We start from the raw sequence: 18,547 nt of genomic DNA, 5'->3' as shown, positions 1-18,547 counted from the left end.
CTAGAATCAAAATCACTTAACTTGTTTTTCCCCCAATAATTTTAAATCAATTTGTCTATTATTTAAACATTGATAATGCTTTATTTTGTATACTGTCTAAATTACAAGAGAGGACGGTACTATGCTTCCTGAATAGGTTGGTTAGAAGAAAAAATCCCGTGTTACAGCTTCTCAGAACGCAAGGTACATGTATACTTTACATTATAAGGTACTTGTCCTCTGCAATGGAGCTCTTTACTGGTCAATACAATAATTTAAACTTAACAGGCTAATATGGACTTCGTTAATCCTTGTCGCGCTTTTTCCAGTAAAGATTAAATCGATGTAAAGCCGAATAATATGGACGGCTGGCAGCAAAAATGTAACCAAATTAGAAGGTGAAAAGATCAAGGCTGGCGGCCATTTTGTAAAACGGGTCCATGTCACTCAGATAAGAAAAAAAAATAACGGCGAAGAGACAGACAACCGTTACTCGCGCGCGGCCGTCTTGGCATTGGCCAATCAACTTTAGTCTTTAAAAGAATGAGCCCTACGGTCACAGCGCTCGCCAGTCCGCCCAATCAGCAGGCACCACACGTGGGATCCCTTGTACGGTTCCGCGCACGTCGGGAGCGAGGACTACAGCCCCACCCAATCACTACCTGCCGCCTTCTCCACACCCCTCCTTTCCCCCTCCCGCTCAGAAACGCTGTGGCGCGGGAGGGGGGGAACGCACGCGCGCGCGCGCGCGCAGAAGGGGCCAATCAGCGTGCGCGCCGAGGAATCCTCGCGCCGCTGCCTCCTCGCTCTATCCCCCCTCCCACCTCACTCCCCCCGCCCGCGCGACGTTGCTGCTGCTCCCCACTCGCTCCCCCCTCCCTTCCCGACCCCCCCTCTCGCCGAGCCGAACCCCCTCCCCCGCTCGTTACCGCCGCCATGGACCCGAGCAACTGGAGCAGCTTCATCTTCCAGGTAACCCCCCCTTTTTTTCCTCCACCTTCCCCCTCCCTTCTCCGCAAAAAAAAAGGGGGGGGAGCGCGAGCAGGGAAGGACAAGAGAGCGCAAGCTGCAGCTCTAGGCTCCCTACTCACACCCTCCCTGCCCCGCCCCTCCCCTCGGGAATCTCAGCGGGCGGGGGCCCTTGCGCGCGCGGGCCAGCAGGGCGCACTCGGCACGCGCTCCCCCCCCTCCACCGTCCGCCTCGCGCTGCCCCAACGGTCACCTCCCTCCGCCCAGCGTTGCCTTGCGCTCCCTCTACCCCCTCGTTGTCTACGCTCGCTGTGCCCAGCCCCTCGCGCTTCTCTCTCTCCCCCCCCCCGCCAACGGTCACCTCCCTCTCGCGCTTGCTCTGCCCAGCCCCTCGCGCTGCTCCCCCACCTTTTTCCTCTGCCAGTTGCTACCTCGGTGCCTCCTCAGCCCCACTCCGAGGGAGCTGTCTTTCCAAAATGCCCCCCAAGATAGGCGCGCCTTAGTCGCCTCGCCCTAGTTTTGCCACACGCGCGTAACCCTCCCTTTCCTGCTCCCACCACCCTCTGCCAATATCATGCCCCTTATCCGTGTTGGCTCCCTGCTTGTCAGGCCGGTATCTCAGGGGTTTCCACCCCGCGTTAGTTTGAACTTGGCCACTCATGCTCAAAAGGTGCTTCCTTCTTCTTTTCCGGTCCCCAGTATTTGCTTGCCCTCAAGCGCATGCACTTACGGTAGGGGGTGGCTATGGACTACCTTCTGGGGCCAACAGGTGTAGTGTGAATTTTCCACCTGTTTCCTCTCATGTTTTTTGGTATGAACTCTCAAGGGTAGGTGGTCTGCCATAGGATAATGCAGAAAAATCCCCAAGTCTTCCATCTGACCTAGTAATAGAGAGCTATAGACATCACTAGGAAGAGGCATATTGACTCCATTTATTTAACTTTCTAACATTTGGGGTGAATTGGTGTGGGTGGTCAAACCCCACCCCAGGTGTGTTGCCTTGGACTTGCCTTGACATGCTGTCCTTTCTTCACTCCATTGAGTTGTCTTAATTTGTTCCCCTTTTGTAATCATTTAAGCCTGTTTTAGTCCATTCCCCAACAGTTTCAAACATACATGTAAATCCTGGATTCTGCCGTTTTGCCAATAAATAGTTAATATTATATAAATAGATGTAGATATGCCTAATAAGAGGCACATCTCTTCCATTCGTTTACTCCCCAGTGTTTTGGGACAAAATGTGCATATGGCTCAGAGGCCTCAAGTCAGTTGATTGTATTTGCTTCAACGTCTTTTTTCCACCACCTTTAATTCTTTGAACCTCAGTTTTCAGTGTTTATCAGCAAAGACTAGCCTCTTCCTGTTATATGCTCCCCCAAAAGAAATGCTGTATTTCTTTCCAGTACCTTTTCTTTCTGATCAGAAATTTCTCTGCAGAAGACAACCAAGGCCTTCTATTTTTCAGATAGACCACCACTCAGTTTTCAAACCACTTCTAAATAATTCTCCTTTAAACTGTTTTCTTAAGTTTCATACACTACACCTCAACTTCATCTGCAGCTTTCTCTTTATCTTCCCCCATCATAGCCTTTATTCTATACTTCAGAAATGTAAGGCACATACATATACAGTGACTGTCTATATCTATTGCTACCAGTTATCTTTTCTGGTCTCCTTACAGAACATTTTCATACAACTCTAGTATTCTAGATAGAATCTCAATTTATTTTGGCTGCAAACATAATCAACTATCTGTTTTGACACCATGCTGTTTCATGTGATTTGAATTTGAATGCTAATTGATGTACTTAATGTTATAAATTCTTTTTTTTCCTGCTATTTTTTCATTTCCAACTCAATTTTGCAATGTATTCATAATTTGTTCATACTTGCATACAGTGCTTAAAATTACTTAGCTCAGATGAAGAAAAGTTTGAGCTTTCTCCCAATCCAAAAATTCAATATGGCTGACATTTTCAAAAATATTTTTATTAAAGAAGCCTTTTTTATAAGGTAAAAACAACTCAAATTTAAAGAGAAACTTAAGGTAAAAGAAAAGTGATAAATAGCAAAGAAAAAATGAAGGAAAGAAAAGGGTATAAAAATGGTTTCTGATCTTTACAGCAGTTATATTTGTATTTATATTTTATCCTTTCTAAGGGTCATGCTGCCACCTGGTTTAAGGTATTTTATTTTTTATAATGAGCTCCTCTTCCAGTTTAAATCAGCTTTCCTGTGGAATCACTAAGTTATTTCTCTCTATTGGTTTTTGAATTTAACTCTTGCAGTTGCCTGTCATAAGAGTCATTTTTTATTAAAATTCCCTGATCTTTATTTTGTTTTTTTAGCAGAGTCATACTCAGAATCCTCTACAGGTCGGGTCTGAAATCCAGTCAAGATTTTTTGCTGCTCAGGGCTGTAGTCAAAGTCCTTTCCAGGTGAGCTATTTAGGCAATAAAGGAAAATCAAGTGATTCTTTGGAAAACAATTGCTAGAAGCAACCGTCTCACTATTGCAGATTAGATTTTATGTATATCAGAAGTAATCGTACCCTTTGCAAGACTTTTATTGAAAGTTGTTGCTGTTGCTATAAATGAGTTTTATAATAATCTAGTCATTATTTGAAGTCACTTTCATTTTGATACTGTTGGCTCTGAAATAATGATTAGGCCAAGACTAATAAAACTGGTGAGAGTCAGTTTAGTGTAGTGGTTAAAACATCAGGCTAGAAACTAGGACCTCCTTAGGCACGAAGCCAGCTGAATAATCTTGGCCTAGTCATTTCTTGCAGCCCTAGGAAAAGAGGCAATGACAGACCACTTCTAAAAACCTTGCCAAAAAAACTGCAGAGACTAATTCAGACAAGTCTTGAGTATTGGACAGGATTGAACAGAAAAAAAAGTTTGACCCATCATTTTGGATTTGTTCTGCTTTTTAAAGTAAAGATTAAATTATTCAATGGGGCCTAACTCCCAGTATAACTGCACCCTAAGATTTCCTCATGATTATTTAAAAATAAAGCCAATCTGCATAAAAATGGTACTGTATTTCTGGAAAATGCAAAACGTTTGATGCTGACAGATGTCTGACAGATGAGTGTTGCTCAGCCCTAGGAAAAAAATGCCTCCGTGTACTTACTATCCAAACATGGTTTGAGATGATGTATCCCAAAACACAATACATCTGGAATAGCTTCGTCACGTAAGTCTTGCAGTCAATTGGAGCTTCATTTACCAAGCAGGCATAAACATAAACATCCATGCCTTTACTGCTTATAGTAGATAAATAGCATGAAACACAGGTTGCTATCTTTGACCTTGTAGCTGAGATGCCAGTTTTTTCAGGGATAAGTCAAAAGTCTACCCACTTTTTCTCTTCATTTTGTGGCTTGATTACTTTGGATTTTTATTTGTATCCCACAAGAACAAGTAGCAATTTGCACCCATGTTTGGGACTATGGAAAGAGGGGGCTCCCTCCTCTCCCCCCCCCCCGTTACAGCTGTAATTTTGAAAGACTTAGAATTGCTTATCTTACCATTTTGCCATCTTTTGTCATGGACACAGAAGCAAGTGAGATTGGCATACTCTATGTCAATAAATTGTTTTGCTTTTTAAAGATTATATTTAAATATATTTTTTCTTTATAAAGCACTAAAACCTACTTGTTAATAATATAGCTAACAGATCATTTTCTGAAATTGTAGGTCAAAGATTATGTAGCGTTTTATGGTCATTTTTTTTTCTAAGGCATGTTACCGTAATTATATCATTTTAGTGACAATATTTCTTTGCATGTTTCATGACTATATCTTGCTGAACGTATTGAGATTTATTTCCAAATAAAATTAACTCGTTCAAAGTTACAAAAAATGTCTGATCTGGACACCTACAGTGCATTCAGAAAGTATTCAGACCCCTTCACTTTTATCAATTTTGTTATGCTGCAGCCTGATTCTACAGTTTTTGAAGTTTATTTTTTTTCTCATTAATCTACACTCAGTATCCTATAATGATAAAGTTAAAACAGAATTTTAGAAATGTCTGTAAATTTATTAAAAAGGAAAAAACAGCAAAATCACATTGGTATAAGTATTTAGACCCTTTACTCAGTACTTTGTTGAAGTACTTTTGGCAGCAATGAGAGCCTTGAGTCTTTGGGGTTATGATGTGACAAGCTTTGCACATCTGGATTGGGGGGATTTTCTACCATTCTTCCTTGCAAATCCTCTCAAGCTCAGTCAGGTTGGATGGCGACCCTCGGTGGGCAGCCATTTTCAGGTCTCTCCAGAGATGGTCAATAGAGTTCAAGTCAGGCCTCTGACTGGGCCACTCATTCACAGAGTTGCCCCTAAGCCACTCCTGTGTTGTCTTGGTTGTGTGCTTAGGATTGTTGTTATGTTGGAAAGTGAACCTTTGGCTCAGTCTGAGGTCCTGAGTGCTGTGGAACAGGTTTTAATCGAGGATATTCCTGTACTTTGCACTATTCAGCCTTCCCTCAACCATGACTAAACTCCCAGTCCCTGCTGCTGAAAAACACCCCCACAGCATGATGCTGCCACCACCATGCTTCACTGTTGGGGTGATATTGGGCAGGTGAGGAGCGATGCCTGCTTGTCTCCAGACATAACATTTAGAATTGAGGCCAAACAGTTCATTCTTTGTTCCATCAGATCAGAGAATCTTGTTCCTCATAGTCAGAGAGTACTTCAGTTGCTTTTTTGCAAATTTGGGCTTTCATGTGTTTTGCACTGAGGAGAGGCTTCTATCTAACCACTCTGCCATAAAACCCAGATCGGTAGAGGGCTGCAGTGATGGTTGTCCTTCTGGAACTCTGTCCCACCTCCACACAGGATCTCTGGAACTCAGAATGACCATTGGGTTCTTGGTCACCTCTCTTACTAAGGTCGGTCTCCCCTGATTGCTCAGTTTGAGCGGGTGACCAGCTCTTGGAAGAGATCTGGTTGTGCCAAACTTTTCCCATTTATTTATTTATTGATTGATTGATGGGATTTATATCCCGCCCTATCTCCCGAAGGACTCAGGGCGGCTAACAACAAAACATATAATAAGTACAGAAATCAAGATAAAAATAAAATTAAAATCATCTGTGCAATAAATTAAAATTAAAAACTAAAAATAAATTAAAAATTCTAAATATAATTAATTAAAATGCCTGTCAGTCCAGGTCAGCCTGGTGGAAAAGGAGTGTTTTGAGGCCGCGGCGAAAGGATTGGAGATTTTGGGCCATCCGAAGCTCGGGGGAGCTGGTTCCACAGGGCTGGTGCTCCCACAGAGAAGGCCCTCCCCCTGGGGGTCGCCAGCCAACATTGCCTAGCTGACGGTACCCTGAGGAGGCCTTCTCTGTGTGAGCGTACTGGACGATGGGAATTTGTTCCCGGCAGCAGATGGTCCTGAGAATTATGGAGGCCACTGTGCTTGTAGGAACCTTCAGTGCAGCAGAAATTTTATTATAGAGGTTCCTTGATCTGTGCCTTGCAATAATCCTGTCTGAGCTCTACAGGCAATTCCTTTGACCTCATGGCTTTTGCTCTGCTACAGCATGCATTGTCAGCTCTGTGTGTGCCTTTCCAAATCATGTCCAATCAATTTAATTTACCACAGGCGGACTCCAATCAAGGTGTAGAAACATGTCAGCAACAATTAAGAGAAATGGGGGGCACCTGAGCTAGGTTTCAAGTGTTGTTGCAAAGGGTCTGAATACTTATGCCAATCTGATATTTCAGGGTGTTTTTTTTCTTTTTAATAATTTACAGACGTTTCTAAAATTCCGTATCCACTTTCTCATTATGGGATACTGAGTGTAGATTAATGAGAAAAAATGAATTTCAACAATTATAGAATCAAAAGTGAAGGGAGTTTGAAAACTTTCTGAATGCCTTGTATATTGATTATTATATCACAAGATTATTATATCACAAACAAGAATTTATATATAAATCTAATAAGCGGCATTTTTCTCTACTTTTTCACAAGTTTATATGTTCAATCCTACATATGTCTTAGAAAAGTTAAACTATATGATAGTTCCTGTTCCGTGCTTTCTTTTGAGTGGTTGGAGCAATCACTATAATACTGAGAATCTGTCTTTGAGATAGGTATGGCAGTATCACTGTTCACTTATACCTTGGATTGTCTGGACTATACTTCTGCCCTTCATTTTAATCAGCAGTACAGATAATATGCAGAACATAATATTTATACCTTGTGGTGTGAAGATGCACTTCTTTTGTAAGTATGAAAGGCAAAATAAAATGCCTAAATATGACAACAGTATCTACATGTTTTTGTTAGAATTGATTGATTTTTGAAACCTAGGAATCGTTCATATATATATATGTTTATGTTTAATTTTAGCAGTGCTGTAATCTCAGAACTCCATGCTCTGGGCAACTAGAGAGAAATTAGATAAACATTGAAATATGCATGATTGAGGATAATCATGCATTTTAAAATGCAACTGAATTTTTCCTAGATGGGTTCTATAAATCTACCTTGTAATAGCTGATCATCTGATGCTTCTGAGGAAGAGGGTAGGCCTTCCCTTACTGATTTTGCCTATAAATTTTCTGAAATTGTGAAAGCAAGCATGTTTGAGCAACAGGGTGGTCATTTTTATGGAAGCGGTTTCAAGGTTGATTTAATTTAAAAAATAGTTTTTGAAACTGACTCAGAAACTTATTTAACAGCACAGACTTGAGAGAGTATAATTAGTTTTATACTAAGAAAACTATTATGTGCTGCAAGAGAGATCACTGTTCAGTATCATTTAAAAATAAATATTTTAAGTTAAATTTTATTACTGTAATTCTTCAGGATAAATTAGAAGCAGGTCTGTCTTAAAAAAATGAAAATATGCTCCCTATCACTGTGAATGAACATTTCTGCAGTGCTGAGAACATCAAGGTAAAATTAAAGTGATTCCTCCAGGAAGCTAAACTAGTGGTAGGCATTGTTTAAAAAGAAAAATAATTATAAACTGCTACAGTTTTTTTCACATTTTAGGATGCCTGTATTTTCACTTCACAGTACAGTACAGTACATAGAAATTCCCAACCATTTGGCAAAAGTATAATTGGAAAGTTCAACCTAGTCAAAAGCATTCATTTCTAGAGAGTACTACTACATGGACTTAATCTCTAATACATAGTACTGAAGGAAAACCATAAGAAAAATGAGATTGTTCTGCCTTGCAGGTATTAAAACATAAAAGCATCATTTGGGCATTTGCACATCTATATACCCTTAAGTCTAGATGACAGTTGTTTGTGCACACACTAAAACTGATCACCTCTGTTTAGTGTAGAGAAAGACATTCTCTGGAAAACAAATGGGATAGAACTCAACATATCACAATATCTTTCTGCTGAACTGTGGAATTACTCCCTCCACTGCACTGTCATAGACAAAAGCCAGCTACTTTTCTTCCACTCTTATTCCAAGGATATTTCACAGGTGCTGATATTGTTCCTTATATTTGTAAACAATCAATTTTAAATACACACACTGTGTCACTTATCTGTTATGCAACAAGGAAACTAATTTTAGTCTCAGTAGTGGGACATTGTAATACATTCTAGGAGCAGAAAAGGGAAATTCTCCACATGATGGAACTCTCAAATATTGGTATATTAAAAACTAATTTGCTTTTATTTTGCTTAGTAGCACATGCTGCATATTGATTAATCCAGCTCTTTTTGCTAGGAAAAACTATGCTTGCTTTTGAAGTGAGAATTTACTTAGCTTTGTATTTAAGTTGCTAGATTACTGTAGGGTTTCAGACTTCATTGTTCATCACTATGTTACTCAATTATACAATCTCTCTTTTTTCAGACTGCCACCACAACTGCTCCTCCCCAACAGACAACTACCCCTGCGGAGTCCCTCCAAGTGGACCTCCTGCCTGTTTTGGCTGCAGCACAAGAAACAGCAGCTGCAGCTGCTGTGGTTGCTGCTGCCACTGCTTCTGCACCAGCTGCTTCCACAGTAGATACAGCTGCCTTGAAACAGCAGCAGCCTTCTGCCTCCGAAGGTGGGAGTGGGCAGGTAGTGCCATCCACTCAGACCACGCAAGCCCCTACCCCACAGGCAGCTCCTGCCAACCCACAGGCAGCTGAGGCCCAGAAGAAACCGAAGAGTAAAGGGCCCTACATCTGCTCCCTGTGTGCTAAAGAATTCAAGAATGGCTACAACTTGCGGCGTCATGAAGCTATACACACAGGAGCAAAAGCTTCTCGCGCTGGACCCACAACCATGAAGATGCCCACTATGGTTCCCCTCAGCTTGCTTAGCGTTTCTGCCATCGGTGGTACAGCCCCAGCAACACCTGCCCCTGCTGAGGGTACTGGAAACACAGCAGGGTCAGGTGCAGGCCTAGTGACCACTACAGCATCAGGCAAACGTATCCGGAAGAACCATGCTTGTGAGATGTGTGGGAAAGCCTTCCGGGATGTCTACCATCTCAATCGGCATAAGTTGTCACATTCAGATGAGAAGCCCTACCAATGTCCTGTCTGCCAGCAACGGTTCAAACGGAAGGACCGCATGAGCTATCATGTCCGTTCACATGATGGTGCTGTGCACAAGCCGTACATCTGCAGCCACTGTGGGAAGAGTTTCTCTCGGTATGAGGGAGTTGAGGGCTCAGGGAGGATTTATTTATTTATTTATTTATTTATTTATTTTCTTATTTTATTTTATTTATTTTATTTTATTTTATTTTATTTTATTTTATTTTATTTTATTTTATTTTATTTTATTTTATTTTATTTTATTTTATTTGTATACCACCCTTCTCCCGATGCAGTTCATATGGGAATTTTTAAAGTGTTTGCACGAGAAATGTGAGAAAAATAGTTCCCCTTTTTGGTAAAGACAAATACACATACCACATGCCAAACTGACTTACGAAGGCATAATAATATAGGAGTGCAAGTTCCCAAATCATCTAGGGAGGTCTGTGGGCCAGACCAGGCCCTCCTCCTTTATTAACTTCCCCATATATCTACATAACATTCTAAGAGACACTGGTAGACACTTAGTTCTATGGGTCTCCATAATAGTCAACTCCTTAGGAAATCTTTGCTTGCTTTTCATCATTAACCTTAGCAACAATTTCCTTATTCTATATAAATAGCAGCTGAGAGAAAAATAGTGAACAAATGTGAGAACATATTTCTCCTTGGTGTGGCTACAGGTGACAATGTGCAACCTTAACTTGGAAAGCTTCCCAATTCTTGCCATAGTTCTGTTGGATTCTGACATAAAAGAATCTCTCAGGCAGTTTTCTGATTATTATGTGCACAAGACACCGAAAGTGAATTGAAATGCCTTGGCAGGCTTAAGAATTAGGTTTGGAACCTCAGAAAACAAAAGATCTATTGAATTTAAAAAGAAATGGGGAAAAACATTTTAATCTCATTCCAATGCATACTCATTTTGATATTACCTGTGAAATTACCTCGTCAGCTTGATACAGTTTGAAGCAATTCTTCAAAGACATTCTAAAAAAAACTTGCTCTTTAGGTAGTAAATGACTTAGAATTTCTCCAAATAAAGAAGTCTATACTAAGAAAGTTATGGGAAGTGGGGGGAAACAAAATTTATCATTGCCAGCATACTACATTTGGGGAGATCTTTGTTTTTAACTCCATGTTAACATGGAATGCCTTACATTTTCCTCAAAATGACAGTCTGAAAAGATTCCAGGCTGTCTGATTTTTACATATTAGAAAATATTCTTGGATCAAGCAGCAAACCATGTGGTCAGTTTGTGGGAAAAGGAAATGCCACATTTTCAGAAATAAAACCTTGCAAGTGTATCAAGTAATGACATTATGGTACTGTATTGGCAACAAGCTTATAAATATTTGTCAGTGTGCTGTGGTTAAAAGTTTTAAATACTTTGGCACTCCGGGATATTTCAACAAACACCTGCCCAGAAGAAATAGAACTATAAAATAGCAAGAGTCTGGAATACCTTGGACTAAAATACTGAAACTGCTTAATTTAGGGCATAGATTGTAAGAAAAATAAATTATTTAAAATGGCATGAGCAGAAGTGAGAAATCTCAAACGGTATTTAGACCTAGAGACTGCACAATTTCTTCAGTTCAAAATTAGAACTGAAAAGCGGAGAAGACTCAGGATTCAAAACAAGACACAAGAGGGAAAGGGAAATTGGGATTTTGAACAGGTCTAAGATTTTGCCTCTAAAGTGTTTGGTTGTTAAAATCACTCCAAAATATACCAAAGAAGTCGGTTTTGATCCTGCGTACTCTGGAGGCCACCAGACAGATGCTGATGAGATGCATATGGCTTATGAACTACACTTTTTTACATCCTTGCCCTAAAGGCAAGTTCCAAACAATAAGAATGTGTGTTCCACTTCAGAAATGCAAATAAGCTTACCAGGTTGGTGATTTTCAGACATTCCCACAAACGTTGAATTAAAAAAAAATACACAGGAAAAATAGTTCCGGCTGATATGTCTTAGCAAATAAAATTAAAGGTTATGTTGCTTTCACTTGCCTACTAACAGGGATATTAAATTTTTCTGGCTGTTTTGGAAAAAAAGACAATAAAAGTTGCACCTTGTATGTGGAAGGCAAGGGAAAAATGGATAATAGCAATCAAAAAGGTTGCTGGTACTCAAGAAACTTCCTTGGTTTCTATTTGCTGCCCTCACTCCCCCTCCCCCCACTATGGAAGCCATGTGCTTGCTTTTTAAATATATGATATTTTTAATGTTTACAGTATATTCATGTTCTGCAAATGCCAAGCATTTGTAATTTTGCATCCCAAATAAATTGCCAGGTTGATCAATTATTACATTTTACTTAAGGAAAGCTCCTTTTAAAAAGAACCAATAGTTATAAACCAGTTTGTTTTATAAAAGGAATTGATTCTTTTGGATTCAAAAATACAAGATATCTTCAATATTTTTAAACACTTTATAATAATTAAAAACTATTAAAAAAGTCTAATACCTTTGATACTTGCTGGGTTAGAAAGATTTGTTAAAGATAGTCCTCTAGCAACCACAATTGGGACTGGCAATTAGTCATTAAGGGATGGAGTCACTAAATGAAACTGCAACTGTGCTTATGATCTTATTTCAGTTTTTCTTTGCTTTACAAACCTGTGAAGGCTATAAATGAGCTGGTTAAGTTACTTTTTCATTACTGTGATAATTGCAAATGGTCTCTAAATAAGACAGTCATTGAATTCAAAATACAAGTATAGTCTGAAGCAAAAGAAATTGCATAAAACAGGATGTACCACTGTCTGCAATAAATCCCTCCTGCCTACTTTTATTTAATATTTATAGCAGACACTACTTGAATCTATTTACAAATTGTTCCCATTATTATGAATGCTAGAAGCAAAATCTTACAGAAATTAGTTCCAATTAAACCAGGTGTAGTTAAACAGTCTCATTTTTAATAGTGAATGTTCTGACACGTGAAAACCATAATGTCACATCCAGGATTCTAATTTCCAGACTTGCTCGATATGGGCCCTCCATAAGTCCAACAGATTAATTCCTTATGAATTGCTCAGGATATAATTATCTAAATTCTCATTAGTTAATTCTTTAAAGTGTCAAACATGTATTTTCCACCACTAGTGGTATGTATTGTACATAATGAGAATTTCCAGAGTGGAACTAAAATTCTGAAGGCTGTTCCTATTATATGTGCTGCTTTTGCAGCAGTTAAGTACATGATTCTTCCAAGTTTTTTAAAAATATATAAAATCCTACTACAAAATAAATTTACCACTGTTATTCCAGTCTTCCCCCAAATATTCCTCAACACAAGGTTTTTTTGGTGGATAAGTAGAATCACCCCAACCTCTTTTAGAGATTGAATAAGAAAAGCACTTTTCATCTTACTTTTTTTTCCTTTCCTCCCACAGGCCAGACCATTTGAACAGCCATGTTCGACAAGTCCACTCAACAGAGAGACCCTTCAAATGTGAGGTATTTTTTCTCCATTGATAACTGTGTTCTATTTATTTATGTTCAAGTGTTCTGGGGAATCTTCCTGATGCAACAGGGAGCAAAGATGATCTCCACCTTAACACCTTATGTGTACTTTAGTCTTTAGCTGTTAAATGCATTGAGCAATGGACCAATGGATATAACATTCATTCATAGGATTCCTTTGCTCCTATTTTTGCAGACTTGTGAAGCAGCTTTTGCCACTAAGGATCGCCTACGTGCTCACACAGTCCGTCATGAGGAAAAGGTCCCATGTCACGTGTGTGGAAAGATGCTGAGTGCTGCCTATATCACAGACCACATGAAAGTACACAGCCAAGGGCCGAATCATGTCTGTGAACTGTGCAACAAAGGTAAGAGAATAGGGCTCAGATGCGTAACATTTGAACTTAACTGTAAATATAAATATTACTCTTTTTTGAAATGTGCTAAGAGGCCCTGTATGCAAATGTGTACAGGTTTTCTTAGGTTTCACTCAGTTTCACTGGAATTTAATCCCAGGTAAATTAGTTTTTCAAGCTTTACACTTACACTCTTTTCTTCAGGAATATCTCAATCATAAATCTCTTTGTTCTGGACTAACCTGTTTGAAGATAAATTTAAGTTCAACTTTGTTTCTGGGTACTATTCCCAGCCTCAGCCCCCACCCCAATTTAATCTCTGTTCTGGATATTACTTTCCCTTTTTTGCAAGGGGGTATCTTCAAGTCAGTTTCAACTTCTGGCAACTGTCTGAGTGAGTCATTTCAGTTAGTGGGTTGCCATTGCCTTCTTCCTAGAACTGAGGGAGAATGACCGGCTTAAGTCAACTCATTGGCTTCATAACCTAATGCAGTACAAGAATTAGTTTCCTAGTTTCTAGCCTATTTGAATATTACTAAATTTCCATATTTTTTTTAAAAAAGCTGCATAATTTCCATCAACTAGAATACAGCTAAATAGCTTTATATAAATGACTCAGGCCTTATGGAAAGGATATTAAAAACCTTTAAACATGGAACCAAATTTGTTGCCCATGAGCAGTTCTGCAAAAATGCAGGTGTGGCCTGTTAAGATTATCCATAATACACCTTGGAAATTGTGAACTAAGCTTTCTTAATACACAAGGGTTAATCAGGCTGCCAATTTATATTTGTTTACAATAAGCAAACTGCTGGGCAATACAAATGGTTCCCAGTATTTCTTTCTCCCATTTATGTATCAAAGCATTTCCTTAGTTTCATTTTGTAGGACACTGAAGAGATTTATAGTATGCAGTGTAAGTGAAAGATTATGCTTCTTATTTCTGTGGATATAGTCCAATGAATTGATAGACGTGTACAAGAAATAATTTTAAGAATGGTTGAAAGGCATCTGCAGTGGATGTGTCTGTTTCTGCTCTATCCATCTGATAGATCAGTATCCCAAATGATCTTGACAATGCAATAGCCTTAATACATTAATTAAAATTATTGGACAATGTGCAAATTAAAAATTGTTGAATTTTTAAAAGTTTAACAGTGCTTTTATTATATCTCCTGGATTACATTTTTGACTGATGTGTGTTATCCATATATTTATAATTATATGTTCATATATCTGGAATGTTGGAAACATAAAATAGCAGTTAATTATTAATTTTTATTCAATTTTAGCTCTGAAGTTTGTAGTGAATTAAATAATAGAAATACAACATTATAAATCTCTTGTAGGGGGATTCTACTAACATTCTCTTACCAAAATGTCTCTGTTGAAGGTTTGATGACTTTATGTTAAGAGGTTTAGGTTATTTGTACTATATTGATTTCCTTAGTAGCAAGATGCAGCTGCCCTTAGGGTGGGATGTGCTGTTTGTGCAGTAATAACCTGCTTGGTGGCAAGAAACAGCTGTCTTTGGGATGAGAAGCTGTCTCTGAAATTAGGGAAGCTTGTTGCAATAGATCCTTCACTAAGTTTCAAGACACAGCCACCTCTAAGATGAAGCACAACCAAGCATTGCAGGACACCGGGTTAACGCTTTCACTAGGCCGGACACTGACCTGGCTGGTTTTTGTCCTTCTCCCCCTCCCGTAGGGTTCACCACAGCGGCCTACCTCAGGGTCCACGCGGTCAAGGACCATGGACTAGCCGCCCCGCGGCTGGAGCGTTTCCTTTGCAAGCTGTGTGGCGTGCACTGCAAGACCCCAGCTCAGCTCAACGGGCATCTGCAGACGCACGCAGGAGAAGGGGCCGCGGCCACTGAGGGCCAACCGCTGCGGTGAAACACTGGCCGGGCCACCAGGCAAGAGCCACTTCCTTCTGTCCTGGGAAGGGGGAGGGGAGGCCCATTTTCCCCCTAGGGTTGTTTAGGCATCCTTATATGTTGAGTGAGAAAAGGGAGAATCCCAGCTCCTTGGGGGCAGCTGCATCCTAACTTAGCATCTCTTTGCCAGTTTAAAGTGCTGCGTATAGCAGTATCTGACTAGTGTGATTTGACTGATCTTCCTGCAGGTTCATCTTCAGGATTTGAGCTCTAGTTTTTAAAAAGCCACACATGGTCCATTGAGTGTTGTATTTATCTGAATATTTTTCTACGGGATTTGTGTGTTTTTTTAATGTTAAAACCAGGAGGGTTGGGGATATCAACAAATACCTTTATGTTATCAGCAGATACAAACCCATTGGTAAGTGTTTGAGCTTCTTTTTGCCTTTACAGACTGTTGCTTGCACTATGCATCCTGGACAGATCCATTTTATTTTATATTGTACTCTACAGTTTCCTAATCCAGGCACTTAAGCGATAAACCGAGTTTCCATATTGTCTTCAGGCTTAACAGTTAGTGCCAGCCTATTTAATTAGCATACCGCAGATTTAAAATACTTAATCCGTTCAGCTTTTTAGAGAGAAATTCTACCAGTCTGTGGCTAAATAGGGTATTTTGGAGAAGGGACAGCTGCATCTCTCCTTTACCTCATCAAACCGGATGATTAAACCCGAACTAGTTTAAGGTAGTAATAAGAGGATGTAGGAAGCAAGTTGAAAGCTTGGGCCAATAACAGTAAGAGTTTGGGTATGAACACTCTGACTTTTCTATTTCTCTTCCTCCACAGGTACGGGTGAGGTCTGCCCCCTCGCTGCAGCCGTCTCGGCTCCACCTCCAGCTGCCGTCACGGTGCTGCCCATGGAGGGAGCTTCGGTTGTGAGCCAAGCCCTCCCCACACAGCCCTGGTGATTTCTGGGAGTGGGGAGACAGAAGCCAACCCTCCCAGACCCATCCCTCTCCCTCACTGGCAGCTGGAGCCTTCCAAGCCCAGATGGATACTCATTGGCCATATATGGGTTTCTAATGTAATGGCAGTTTCATTCATTCTTTTCCCCCTGCCTGTGCTCATAAAATAGTGGAGCTGGGAAAGCATCTGCTCAGCCAATGAAGCAACTCTTATTCAGAGGGCCACGAAAGGACTTTGTGCGTTTTGAGAGCACCCTCATTTTATCGACTCCCTTACTCTGTTACTCTTAACTTGTGGCTCTCGGAACAGTCCTGGAAATGCTTTCATTTCTGTTGTCCATGGTCTAAGCCAAATAACGATAGTCTTTTTTATCAAAGTAGATCTTGCTTATTCCAGCAGTGCCCCCTGTGGCCCCCCCAAGGGAACTACACAAAAAGAGTGAAACAACGAGACTTAGTAAGCTCAGCTCACAGACCAAGGGGGACTGAAGACTGGCATAGTTGTGAGACGTAGTATAAGCAACATTGCAGGAGCAGGGAGGACTGAGTTAGAAATAATGGGGTTGGTTGAGGGATTGACAAAACTTGGGGAGCCTACAGAGAAGTTAGAAGGGGGTGCAGGTTGGGATTATCACGGCATCTTGGGTGCCTTGTGCTCATGGCTGGGGTTGTGGGGGCTGCAGTGAGATGAGATGGAGAAGGGCTGTACTTCTTTCTCCGTGGCTTCAGTGTGGAGTGTTCTCCATTTCCATGCTGAGAATCTGCTCTGAATTCCCCTCCTTGCCCAGCGCCTCATTCTTCCATGGTGTCTTTTAATGCTCCATTTCCTCAGCTTCTCTCGTGATTCGTGTTCCAAGCGCATCAGCCCTTCGCACCAAGCATTGATGCCCCACCTGCTGAACACCCCCCTTGTTGCATGCGACCCCCACAGTTCGGGGTTAGAGTCTCTCGCTTTTTTGTATTATATATATATTAAAAAAAATCCCCTGACATTTAAAATAACCCTCCTTTGTGGGGTTTTTTTTTGTTGTTAACACAAATGTAATGAAGCTGTGTCCACCTATATCCACTCTCCCTGTTCCTTCTCTCGTAAGCCCTTCCCCCTCTCCATCCTTTCCTCTTCTGTGAGCCCTTTCTGGATCTGTGTCTCAGCAGCAAAAGATTTTAGTAAAACAATTGAAGGGAAAAATCCACACTTGTGTCTATTTATTGTCAGATTATTTTGGTATCACTTGGTGGGCGTGGGGGGAAGTATCCTGGTTCCTGGCTTCTCTCGCACCTCCTTTTATTATCATATTTATTTATTTATTTATTTATTTATTTATTTATTTATTTATTTATTTATTTATTTATTTATTAATTATCATATTATCTTGGGACCTCTCATATGTATTTAAAATGTGTAATGGATCAAACATCAGGTTGCCTATCTCCATTCTAACCACTTCCTTATTTCTTCCAATTACTCATGAGACTGCTTTCTGGGTTATGGCTTAGTGGGCATAGCCTTCTTTATAGGAGAAAGAGCAATTCTGAATGTTTTGGAGCCAGAAACTGTGGTGTGATGCAGTTGCTGTGCCCTGGCAAGCCGTTAAATGCTGCACTGGAGCTCTGCTGTGCTTGGAGTTAATTTGTGGGCTCTTTTTGTCCTCCCTCCTGCAGCAGCCTGGGCAGCTTATAAATAATTGATGAAAGACTGGAACCGAGAGATTTTATATAATTTTCTCCTGAGGAAGCAGGATTTCCCCCTGAAAACATTTTTCTGCATCAAACCTCCCGCATCAGCTTGCTGAGCTCGTTTGGATCCGAAGCATAATTAATTAGTCTGGTTTCTCCCATCTTTCCTAGGCTGGCGTTTCAGTTCTGCACCTTCGATGGGAGCTTTCAGTTCTTCCTAATTTGGCCAGGTTTTGATTTGCGCTGGGCAGTCCCAGAGGAAATGGTGTTCAATTGTTCTGGGACTCTAGTTCTTCCATACTCTCTGCACTTGTAGCTTGTCAATGTGAAGTTTTTATCATTGGCAAGGAAAGACAGGCATATATATATATATATCCGGGAATATATGGGACTTTCCAGCAACAGCACCATCTCTGCTAATCTCTTGCCCCTGCCAGATCAGCTGGTTCTTCATAAAACTCAAAACCACAACTACTCCCCCCACAGCTTGCACTGAAGAAGCAGGGTCGATGAGACCATTTGACGCGCACCAGTGCAAAGGGAGGGGAAGGGGCGTCCTTGCAGACAAAGCTGCCGAGTGAGCAAGTAAGAGGAGTGGGTGTGGGGGGGGAGGGAGGGAGGGAAGGAAGGGGGGCGGAGGCTGCATTTTTTCCCATCTACAGTAGCCTCACTGTCCATGGAAGGGGAGAAAGGAGGGTTACAGCAGCAAGAAG

General features: G+C 40.7%; 1 protein-coding gene across 5 annotated transcripts; it reads left to right on the top strand.

Annotated features, from left to right (window-relative positions):
* The first annotated feature begins 35 nt into the window (after nt 1-35).
* LOC308677982 (myc-associated zinc finger protein-like) lies at nt 36-17,344 on the top strand. Of its 5 annotated transcripts, XM_081344741.1 has the most exons (8): nt 36-951; nt 3,297-3,386; nt 7,442-7,499; nt 8,800-9,590; nt 12,886-12,949; nt 13,152-13,323; nt 15,022-15,229; nt 16,039-17,344. In XM_081344741.1, the coding sequence occupies exons 3-7, from the start codon at nt 7,482-7,484 to the stop codon at nt 15,207-15,209; spliced, it is 1,233 nt and encodes a 410-aa protein (XP_081200867.1). In that variant the 5' UTR covers nt 36-951; nt 3,297-3,386; nt 7,442-7,481; the 3' UTR covers nt 15,210-15,229; nt 16,039-17,344. The 5 variants fall into 5 exon arrangements, with proteins under 5 accessions (XP_081200867.1, XP_081200864.1, XP_081200863.1 ...); XM_081344738.1 differs by lacking the exon at nt 7,442-7,499 and having other exon boundaries at nt 3,300-3,386; XM_081344737.1 differs by lacking the exon at nt 7,442-7,499.
* Nucleotides 17,345-18,547: the final 1,203 nt, after the last annotated feature.

This window comes from Vipera berus (assembly GCF_964194415.1).
Source record: "Vipera berus genome assembly, chromosome: Z".
NCBI classification, from domain to species: domain Eukaryota; kingdom Metazoa; phylum Chordata; class Lepidosauria; order Squamata; family Viperidae; genus Vipera; species Vipera berus.
Note: the sequence above shows the minus strand (reverse complement) of the source record. Positions and strands in the feature narration are given on the sequence as shown.

Excerpts from the sequence above, each read along its gene's own strand:
- LOC308677982 (XM_081344737.1), top strand. The coding sequence starts at position 523 with ATGAGCCCTACGGTCACAGCGCTCGCCAGTCCGCCCAATCAGCAGGCA. Across the intron at positions 952-3,296 it reads GGAGCAGCTTCATCTTCCAG|CAGAGTCATACTCAGAATCC; the intron begins GTAACCCCCCCT and ends TTGTTTTTTTAG. Across the intron at positions 9,591-12,885 it reads TGTGGGAAGAGTTTCTCTCG|GCCAGACCATTTGAACAGCC; the intron begins GTATGAGGGAGT and ends TTCCTCCCACAG.